Source organism: Sinocyclocheilus anshuiensis, unplaced genomic scaffold (assembly GCF_001515605.1).
Source record: "Sinocyclocheilus anshuiensis isolate Anshui unplaced genomic scaffold, SAMN03320099.WGS_v1.1 scaffold778, whole genome shotgun sequence".
Classification (NCBI taxonomy): Eukaryota; Metazoa; Chordata; class Actinopteri; order Cypriniformes; family Cyprinidae; genus Sinocyclocheilus; species Sinocyclocheilus anshuiensis.
In genome coordinates this window covers 476,270-487,608 of record NW_015544177.1, presented here as the reverse complement: position 1 = coordinate 487,608, position 11,339 = coordinate 476,270, and the positions used below count along the sequence as shown (strand labels likewise).

Genomic DNA, 11,339 nt, shown 5'->3' with positions numbered 1-11,339 from the left:
TTTCAGGTGTGGAACGACATGAGGATGAGTAATTAATGACAGAATTTTCATTTTTGGGTGATCTAACCCTTTAACTACCTGAACTAACCTTGTCTTTTCAAATGATATTTTTAAGAGACTTTTAGATCTTGACACAGTCCTCTCTGTATTATTTCTGTATTGTTGAGCCACATTATTTTAAAGTAGTGTTGGGCGATATGGTCATTTTTCAAATCGTCATATCGCCAGCCTGTGAGAGCGGCGATAGACGATATTATCGTGCGTGGGTGGGGGCAAGAGAGAGACTCTCTGTACTTGTCATAGGCTATTTCATAACTGTTTGGTGTTTTAAACCGTACTTGCGTGTGAGAGAGAGAGAGCGTGGAACCACCAGTAATCTAAATAATATACTTTCAAACATACTGATAAACTAACATGTTAAATATAAAAATATTTCAAACAGCTAGTTCATATATATATATATATATATATATATATATACAGTATCTCACAGAAGTGAGTACACCCCTCATATGTGTGTATATATATAATTTTATTATATAATTTTAATAATAAGCCGAATTATAATAGGCAGCCTAATAATAATTGAATACATTAATTGGAGAATGAGCCTAATATCGTCTTGACTATCGACAAAGACATCTGCTATCATCTATCGGCACAACCCTATTTTAAACATTTATTTATTTATTTTTGCCTTGAATTGTTCTCACACTTGACCCGTCACTCTCTCTGATTGTCTTAGGTCCTAGAGGATGTGACAGGAGAGGAGTTTGTGCTTCTGGTGCGTATCCTGTCCGGGCTGAAGAGCATGCAGACTGTGAGCGGGCGGCAGCAGCTGGTGGAGCTGGTGGTGGAGCAGGCATTTCTGGAGCAGGTGCTAAACCCCACAGATGCAGACAGCGTCGACCGGCTCCTGCAGTGCACACGCCAGGCCTTACCACTCTTTTCTGTGAGTCAGCAATAATATTATAATATTTCTCCAGTAATATTCAGCTGTTAGATTTGTCACTTTCTGACAAAAACTTGGATGTCTGAATGAATTGCTCACAAAATTAAGAATAAGTGCCAAGAAAAAAATTGATGTAGTCACAGAATTTTATTTATATAAACATTTCACAGAACAACATTTTTTGTCATTTAGTTCTGTTTTTATTATTAATATTATTATTATTATTATTATTATAGTTTCATTTAATATATTATACCAGTACTAATGCAAATAATACAAATCATAATTATAAACTTTTCTCATCTCTCCTCCAGAAAAATGTGCATTCCACTCGCTTTGTGACATACTTCTGTGAATTTGTTCTGCCCAACCTCAGTCTGCTCACCAGCCCTGTAGCAGAATTGGACATCCAGCTGGAGGTGTGTATCATTTCTGCGTATTAAGCTTGTATATGAGTTTTTTTTTAAACATGGAGAAAAAAAAGCACATCTTTATTTATTTATTTTTGCCCAGATATTTGTAGAATGCAGGAAAATAAACTCAATATTTTCTGCTTTACAGGTACTCAAGTTATTAGCAGAGATGAGTCCGTATTGTGGCGACATGGACAAACTGGAGGTCAATCTCAACATGCTGTTTGAGAAGCTACTGGTAAAGACATACTTTAAACTCCTGACCTCACGCAAGAATTTACATTGACATTTAATCGTTTAGCAGACGCTTTTATCCAAAGCGATTTACAAATGAGGAGAACAATAGAAGCAATCAGACCAACAAGAGAGCAACATTATACAAGTGATGTCTTAAGTCTTTAGTCTAGCACAGTACACATAGCAAGGTTTCTTTTTTTTTTTATAAATTAGAAAAACAAATAGAATAGGTAAGTGCTAATATTAATTGGTCAAGTACTGACGAAAAATAAAAATGTAGAAAGCTTTCTACTTCAGCCGCTTTGTTGTTAAACATCATCTCATGCTGTGGTTCTGCATCTTTCTGTCCCCTAATGTCTCTAGGAGTTCATGCCCCTGCCTCCAGAGGAGGAGAACGGAGAGAATGCTGCCAATGAAGAGCCCAAGCTGCAGTTCAGCTACGTGGAGTGTCTGCTCTTCAGCTTCCATCAGCTGGGCAAAAAACTACCTGACTTTCTTATTGACAAAATCAGTGCAGAGAAGCTGAAGGACTTCAAGATCAGGTCAGATCTCATATTAATCATCAAACGGACAACAGTGATATTGAATGTTGGTATTGAAAACATTTGAAATCTTGAAACATTTGCATCATTACTAGAGTCTTTATATAGAGAAATGTAATAGTACCAATACTAATGGGGTTTCATGATCCTCAATACCACAGCAAAAACAAATACTTAATTTTTCTACTTTAATATACACACTACTGCTCTCTTATTTTTTTTAAAGGAAATTGATACTTTTATTCAAAAAGGATGCATTAAATTAATCAAAAGGGACAGTAAAGATATTATTAATGTTACAAAAGCTTTCTATTTCAAATAAATTCTGTTCTTTTGAACTTTCTATTCATAAAAGAAACCTGGAAAAACAAAAATATTAAGCAGCACAACTGTTTGATAATGATAATTATTTTAATAAGAGGAGATAATTGATGATAAAAAGAAATGTATCTTGATAGCATCAAATCAGCGTATTAGAATGATTTCTGAAGGATCATGTGACACTGAAGACTGGAGTAATGATGCTGGAAATTCAGCTTTTTTGCATCACAGGAATAAATTACATTTTAAATTATATTAAAATACAAAGCAGAATTTTTAAATTGTAATATTTTACAATATTTCTGTTTTTACTGTGCTTTTGGTTAGAATAAGAGACTTGGAAAAATCTTATTGTATTACTTTGTGAAGGGCAGGTGAACAGTGGGCATTAAATTTATAATTTTTTTGTTGTTTATTTCACAGGTTACAGTACTTTGCACGGGGGCTCCAAGTATATATTCGACAACTGCGTGTTGCTTTGCAAGGCAAGACTGGAGATGCACTAAAGACAGAGGAGGTATGATATTATACTTTTTACACTGATCTTTGCTTTGTAAAGTTAATAGAAATAAAGGTATGTATGTATTTACTTACTTTATTTATTTATTTGTCAATTTACCTAATGGGTTTCAAAAACGCTGGAAAAGAATGCTTAAAGACGTAATATGTATTCCAATTTTGTTTCTTCACAGAATAAAATCAAAGTTGTGGCTTTGAAGATCACCAACAACATAAATGTTTTAATCAAGGTAACATTCATGAATTCTGACCGTTTTGAAAGTCTTCACTGTTTTGTCAAATTTTGATCTCATTTGTTTTCTTCTGTCTTCTCCAGGATCTGTTTCATAACCCTCCATCCTATAAAAGCACAGTCACTCTGTCCTGGAAACCGGTGCAGAAGACAGAGGCAGCATCAATCGGGTACGTGAACAGATCAACCTTGGACATTCAGATCACCATGTTTAGTCTGCTTATAAAAGTTTTTGCCATGATCTCTGTTTGTCCTACAGCCAGAAGAGGCAGTCAGGAGAAGACATTGGGGCAACAGCCACAACAAAGAAGCTTCCCACAAATCTGCCCAGGAGGAACGCCCGACAAATATACAATCCGCCCAGTGGGAAATACAGCGCCAGCATTGGGAACTTCTCTTACGGTGAGTATCTTATCAAAACTTAATCGCTAGTCCTGTATGAATTAGTATCTGTACATATAAATGATCTAATCTGTGCCATCAGAACAACAAGGAGGCTTCCGGGGCGGCCGAGGACGGGGCTTCGGAGGAAGAGGCAACAGAAGCCGAGGCCGGATTTATTAAGAGGACTGCATATGCTTCTATACCCATGCAACTGCATTACCACAACACATTATCTTTGACAGAGTTTCTCCCGTCTGGTCCTTCCTGCATCTTACAGCCCTCCATCCATCCTTTTCTCTCCACATTTTTTCTTAATTTTATTCTTGGGTGTGGTTTTGAAAATCCGTTCTCAGCCTCCTGTCATTGGTTATCCCGTTGGTTACAAATGTGTCAAATCAAATTGACACAAATCAAATCAAATCATCTTTGTGGAACAAAAAACTGCCAAGGTGTATTTTCTTTTATTTTTTTAAGTTTTTGTATGGTGACATGATCCTTTGTATCTTTTCTTTTTTAACTTTTTAATTTTTCAGAGCTTTTTGTTGGATCAAAAATCACAGATTTGTAAGAAGTAAAAATAATATCCTTCTGAATTTTCTCAAACTTGTATGGGTCAAATCTTATGCTGTCTTTCTTAATTCAGGACATAAATATTTAAATTTGTATGACACCCCTTATGCCCAATGTTTGTTTGTTAACTTAATTATATTAAGTTAAAATATGGGGGGGGGGTTCCAAAACAAATAAAATATTCCACAGAAATTGTCCTTTTAGAGTAGGATTGCCTTGTCTTTTCAAACTGTTACAAAAATAATTTAAGGAACCAATCATTTTCAGATGTTGCTTGCATATAGATTTGAGTTCACTTTCGATTTCAAACGTGCATGCTTAGTTTGTAGGAGATATTTAAATGTTTTTGATTGAAGGAAATCAGACATTTATGTATTACAGCTGTTGGTTTTCATTTGAAACAAGATTTTTCACCCACATTAAATCTTTTTGCCTTTTTCAACAGATTTTCATTGGTTGATTTGAATATGAATATTGGGTTAAATATTTAGTCAATACCAAAGATGCCATGAATCTTGCATTTTACATATTCGCTACCAACATTTAATAGTTAAACTGTCATAACTGTAGTTAGCATGAAAGAATCACACCACTAGATGGCCATCCAAGTCCACAGTCTGCAACCAAGAAAGCAGATTTACATTCAAAGCATGACAGTTTAGGATATTACAGAACTTCAAATTGTTGAAGGCCATTTTAATGTTTTTTTTTCTTTTTTTTTTCTAATCTCGTTCTAATTCTTAACATCTTCCACAACATTTTCTAGTGTTGTGCATCTACCAATCATTGTTCACCATATCTCTATTTTAACCCAAACATACACAGGCTTTATACATGCATCACAAATGAGATGCAATTAACTGTCAATAAAAATACATTTTAATGATCATTTAGATTGTGTGTGAGAGATTTTGCCTACATTGTATCCCTTTAATGATGGTAAAATACGAAAAAAAATCTCTTAAAACCTAAAAATACGAAACGTTTGTGTGAGGGTTACGTTTAGGGATAGAGGAAGAGAATCGAAAATAATATTAGCCTAACTTAATCAGATATAGATTATGAGGGAACTCAATTTCGACCCTTCTACAATAAAAATATGATTAACAAATGACTAATTAAGTCATTTTTGCTATATCAGATGCAATGACCGCCTCGTGTGAGATGTACAGCAAACAAAACAGGCCACAGACGGATTTTAAGGTTAAATCTGTCGAGTGTTTTTCCACACTTCCAACAGGTGTGTCGTTCCGCGCTGTTCACTGGACGATAGGTGGCGCTATCAGACCGCGGGAACGCAGCGTCGAGTGTTTTTCCACACTTCCAACAGGTGTGTCGTTCCGCGCTGTTCACTGGACGATAGGTGGCGCTATCAGACCGCGGAAACGCAGCGTCGGTTGCTCGTGACTAGGTATTTCCCAAATAAGTCACTTCAGCTCCTCACGCGAGCTCGCTGAGAGAGATAAAGTGACTGAATAAGAAACCTTCTCTTTATGATTCTGATCGTGTTACCGACGTGCTTTGCTTTTGGTGTTTAACAAGACCGGAACGATTAAAGAGCAGCACGACCCCACAGACGGGACGCAACAGTAGGTGTCTGATAGCGATCGGCTATTTTTGTAAGACGCGATAAATCGATGGACCAATCAAGAGGTGGGCAAATAGGCTGGAACAACAAAAGTACGATATCAAACAATATGTTAATGGTACTGCAGTGAGCAGGTGGGGCAATGGCTCTATTGGATGGAGTGGAAAACCAGCACAAACAAGAAGTCGACTAATTCTTTGCATTAACGACGGTGCCACTTTAATACAGCCCAGATCCTTAACTAGCAGGTCACTTGAGTTTTCACAAAGCTCTCTGTTGTTGTTGTTTTTTTTAATAAATAATACAGCGCAAGCAGTGTAGTGTTGTGCGATTTTCGAAAGATGGACTCAAATGTGTCGGTTCTTTTTAGTAAATCGTAATAAAAAACAGCGTGATCGCGATCAGTGTAGACGAATTTCTAATTAAATGACTCATGTGAACCGATTCTTTTAAGTGTCTTAAAAGCAATTTAAATAAAAGCGAATGACTCTTATGAATCGGTTCTTTTTCGTTTTTTAAAAGCATACAGCGTGATCAGTGTAGCCTGATTCCTGAGCGAATGACTCTTATAAACTGATTTTTTTCTAGGGAATTAAAAGCATACAGTGTGACCAGTGAAGTTCGATTCCAGAGCAAATTTAATTTAAGAATTTACTAAGAACTATTTTTTTAATCAATTAAACGCATTCAGCTTGACCAGTGTAGTCCTATTCCTGAGTAAATTACTCTTATGAACCGATTCTTTTTAGTGAATTAAAAACACACAAGGTGAACAGTGTTGTCCGATTCCCGAGTGAATGAGTTTCATAAACCGATTCTTTTTAGTGAATCAAAAGCATTCAACATGACCAGTGTAGTCCGATTCCCAAACAAATTACTCTGATAAGGTTCTTTTTAAGGGAACACTTAATGAATCAGTCGTAGCGGTTACTGAATGAACGATAAGAGCTGTTATTGTTTTTATGTTGTAGTTAGGCTTGTCGCAATAATCAATATATCGACTTATCGCGCAATTTTTTTAAGGTATTTTATATTTTGATACTTAATTTCCATGATCTAAATATTCTTAAAAATTAAAAGTTTGTTGTCATTTGGAAGTGTGTAGGCCTTCTTGCATTACTATTATGATTATACATTCAGTGGCATAAAATGGTCTTTAATATGACAATAATATCGCTTATCGCAATTATTTCTGGGGCAATATATCGCACAACAAAAAGTTGTTATCGTGACAGGCCTAGTTGTAGTAACTGACTGATTGTTCATATAGTTAAACATACACATTATGCGTTCTCTTGTAATCAGTGGTATTGTATACAAATAAATGTTTTATTGGTTTACATTTTTAGTTTAATGTATGTTTAGAACCAATTACTGGTTTGTATTTATGCCGCCTCTTAAAAATCTGTATAAACGCAGCTTTTTCAAGAACTGCACTGCATTTATTTCTGATTTGTTATGTTTGTACTGATGAAATCTGAAATTATCTCATCATTTGGCAACGGACCAACCAAAGCGAGTAAACACGATAAGAATAGCATTTCTTATGTCTAAATGTTCCTTCCTCAATGTTTCTGCTTGAAAAGTAGAACCATTAATGGAACGATTAAGTAATGGTTTGTGAATCAGAATCACAACCAGAATGGTTCAGTTCTTAATGAAGCACACAATACATATTCATTTGTTCGCAGTGTTGTTCTGCAGCAGAAGTTGAGTTGTTGCACCTTGCACAGACACGCGACACAAGGATGGCTGAAGAACTGCAAGAAAAGAACGCTATCCTCTTTTTCATGAAAGACTACCATCCGCCCCCTCATGTACAATGCCTGGAATAGTAACAGCACTGCCAGGCTTACTAAATATAGCAACCAGTGAGTGTTAACATGTCAACTAGGAACCCGAAAGAAGTGGTTTCCACATGTGTGGCTGTTGTGGCTACACATAATACTATAAATAGATTAATAGCCTATGCAACATGTATTCAATGACTTATAACCCTCGATCAAATTGTTGCACATCAATGTCGGTTAACCCTGCCCATGTTGACCATAAATACATTTGAATACCTTTCTCTCTTTTGTGCAGGCTTGTTATAGGCTATGTATGTGAATGGAGACAAGGGGCAGGATGAAACGTGAAGGATCATGCGCTGTGGGCAAAGCAGCAGCTGAGAGATGCAAACAAGGCAGGACCCTTCAGGTTTTAGTTTGCTTTTCTGACATTTGGTGCATCCAGGAAGTTTAGGTCCCAACTAACTTTTGAATGAATGAATTAGAAGAATGGGGTAATGAATGAATAAATGGCAGAGAACTTAATGGATATGGAGAGGATGTGCACATGAAAGCCCGGTCTGACTTTCTTTCTAACATGTTACTCAGGAGGAACATCATTTGACAGCTTGCCCGTTCATAAATATTCACCGTCTCTATTCATGCAGACCCTTCTCTTGAGGTAGTCATTGTGCCTCGGCTCTGAACCATGTGATTCTGATGGGAGGGGGAGATTCTATAAATAGCTCTATAGCTCGGCTTCCATTCTATCATATTAATACTGAAATTATAATAATATATCATTATAATATGTTATATGTTAATATTATATCATTTTTCATGATTTCTTTTATTTTTGCTCTTTTTGCAGGTTTGTGATTTTCACTTTATACCAGCAACTCTTGGAGTGGCACTCCTGGCAGAACACTGATGTATTTTAAGGGAAACATGATGACAAATGTTATATTTACGCCCTTGATCTAAATATTTACCTATTTTACCCCCCCCACACACACACACAACTCGTCACCGCCCGCTCATTCACGATCCTCCCATTTTAGCAGCAGGAGTCCGACAACACTCCGGAACATCCCGTTTCGCGAAGGTAGGATTATCCCTGCACATCGCAGTACATCGCGTTGTTTTATGAATAGGAGCTTGTGTTCATTCATACACTTGTAGCTAACATGTCAGGGCGATGAAATTGTGTCTTCATGTGTTCAATATAGTATAAACAGCCTTTGCGTGCATGAAATGTATTTAAAGTTCGTGTCTGTCGGGAAAACTGCATAAAGCTTGATGCTATAGTAGAGTCTATATTTCAGCACCACGGACAGAGACACTTGAATCGCAAAAACATAAACTTCGCGTGACTTGTGCCATGTTTTGAACATTACAATAAGTAATTTAATAAATAACGACACAAAGAGTAAAATACTATTTTAAGAAGATTTTCAAATCAGTTTTAAGTGGACTGCCACTAGTTTTAGCAGCTGTCGAATGGAGTTTGGCGACACCCTGCGGCAAGACGCGCGAATTTTTTCTCCCTTATGTTTCTACCGCACTGGCCAAATTAGTGTTCTTTGTGTTCTGCACGTTCACTTTTAGTGTCATGCTTTGCAATTCGACAGGTTTAGAAGCCACAGTCTTTCTGTGACTATTGCGCGGTCGTTTGTAACATCGCATTGACTTAAAGCTTATATTGAAAATATTACACACACCTCTTCATATAAACGAGGCAACCCCAGCAACACCAACTTTTCCACGCGTCTCCCTTAATGATCTCCTTAAACATTGTACGCAAAAGAACCCCAACATGTGCAAAGCAACTACCGGGCTTAAAGATCATATATAGGCTAGTGGTGCGCATCTGCCGCGGAATCCATTGGCAGATGAGTTTTTCACGATGCCTGGCGACTGTAAGGAGTGGTTTCGCTCTGGGAAACCGGGGTTGTGGTCACTTGCAGCGCGGACACTGTCCGTCTTTCACCTATTCCCCGAGCCATTTTCATTAGTGCGAGGCTGTCTGCGAGCACAACCGGGACGGTTGTAATCAGCAGCCATAGACTGTGAAGTGGGAGAACCTAAACGTGACGTCAATGCCTAGTAACTGACGCAGCCTAAAAAAAGAGAGAGAGAGAGAGAGAGAGAGAGAGATTCTGCAAGCGTTAATTATCATCGTTTGTGTACTGCTCTAAAGACAAAACATATTCCGCTCGCAGTGCGACTGATTATGATTCTTTGCGCGCACGGGTCCGTCTGTGTGTCTCTGTGTGAGTGAGTGAGTGAGTGCGTGCGTGCGTGTGTTTTTTTATGAGCAGCGAATCCGTCCCGAGTTTCCAAGCTAAAGTTGCATGGAGACACGCCGCGTAAGACGCGTATAATAAAGAGGATGGTGAGCAACATAAAGGAACGAGGAGAGCGAGAACAACTTCTGCTGAGAAAGCGAACCTTTAAGAAATATTTAGCCCATAAGAGAGAGGGGCACTGAAGCAGTTCGTTTGAAAAAAAATCACTGCAGCGATGAATCGGAGGCGAGTCAGATGGAGTTGGAGAGGCAAAATTAATGTACATTACATGCACTCCACGTAACGCTCCTGAGCGATGTCTTTGTGAGTGTTTTTTTTTCTTACTGGGGGCTAAAAATAGCATCAGTGTTTGATCGTGATCCAGAAATAGGCAGAGGGTATCACTTGTATAAAAAGGACTGCGATTCTGAGAAAACTTGGACGTGTTGCTAAGGATAGATATGAATCAAGCGCAGTATTTGATTTTCATCTTGCTTGTTGTTTTTGGTCACGTATGATGGTTTTATACTCATGTCTGTGTTTTCACTGCTTTCAGTCAGGGCTTCCTGCACTGGTAAGTACACATTCGCGACGATTTCTTTGGTTTGATGACATGTTTATTTGATTTTTTGCACGATTTCTTGCATGCATCGAGTAACGTGCCATTCCCTCCACCGACCATTTGTTTCACGCATACTGTGTGCACTTCTCAAACAGGTGTTTTGTTTTAATCCATTTGTTAAAAATGAAATAAACCACTCTCTCTTCATACCAGGAATCTCGCGAATGGTAAATAAGTGAAATCCAAATCCAAACTCCTTTGTCTGACGGCGCTGTTGAGTCGTTTTTTGCCTCTTCGCTACAGCTGAGAGTGAATGGAAACCGATAACACTAGAAGAGTGAGGGGACATATTTCTCAAAATATGTGAAGAGGAAAATAGGCTAATAAATATAGGTGGAAGACGCCGCGCCAAAAGGAAAATCACCAGCAACAGCCGACGAGGGAAGCCCTGGTGTGGCGTCAAGGGGTTCCGTGCATCCAAAATCGCCCTTAAATGGTCAGCCCTGTTTTGGCCATCACCCGAGAAAGGGATGCCACTCGGCACACGTTCTCAAAATACAGCTTAAGGGTTTTTTGTTTGTTTTTGTTTTTTTGTTTGTTTTGTTTTTGTTTTTTGTGCAATGTTCCCGCGTGCGTTGTTTGAACACTTCCATCAGATCGAGACTGCTCGAGACTGTAGCTATAGGCGGATTCACATGGATTACTCTTCCGCCCACGTCATTTTCATTATACAGTACTGCAATCGACTGTTTTCTATTGCTGTGGACTATAATACTGGTTTTGTGCCAAAACTAACGCGTTTGTGCAGTTGCGCAAAACAATCACGTTGTGATCGCCAGTGTTGTTTTAATCAAAGCATCTCTTAATAAATGTCTAATTTCAATCCTGCAGCGTGCATAATTGCCTTAAGCGTTCGCAGACAGTATATTTCGAATTGTTTCAGAGGGTTTAAATGGTCATGT

At 37.9% G+C, this 11,339-nt stretch overlaps 1 protein-coding gene and 1 long non-coding RNA gene across 3 annotated transcripts in view; both read left to right on the top strand.

Moving 5' to 3' along the window:
• The window catches only part of LOC107696269 (apoptosis inhibitor 5-like), a 7,673-nt gene extending 3,470 nt beyond the window's left edge, over positions 1-4,203 (top strand). The window contains exons 6-14 of the mRNA XM_016496545.1: positions 746-952; positions 1,267-1,371; positions 1,514-1,603; positions 1,966-2,144; positions 2,889-2,982; positions 3,158-3,214; positions 3,301-3,386; positions 3,476-3,618; positions 3,701-4,203. Coding sequence (XP_016352031.1) covers positions 746-952; positions 1,267-1,371; positions 1,514-1,603; positions 1,966-2,144; positions 2,889-2,982; positions 3,158-3,214; positions 3,301-3,386; positions 3,476-3,618; positions 3,701-3,780 — 1,041 coding nt within the window. The 3' untranslated portion in view covers positions 3,781-4,203. The remainder of the gene's footprint in view (positions 1-745; positions 953-1,266; positions 1,372-1,513; positions 1,604-1,965; positions 2,145-2,888; positions 2,983-3,157; positions 3,215-3,300; positions 3,387-3,475; positions 3,619-3,700) is intronic.
• A 4,373-nt stretch (positions 4,204-8,576) lies between these two features.
• Positions 8,577-11,339, top strand: part of LOC107696267 (uncharacterized) — a 16,581-nt gene continuing 13,818 nt past the window's right edge. Inside the window, exons 1-2 of one of the 2 annotated variants that reach the window (XR_001635071.1) lie at positions 8,577-8,632; positions 10,372-10,389. This is a non-coding gene — a long non-coding RNA (uncharacterized LOC107696267). Of the gene's footprint in view, positions 8,633-9,747; positions 10,140-10,371; positions 10,390-11,339 lie in introns of those variants that run through there. The other variant, XR_001635072.1, reaches the window with a different exon arrangement.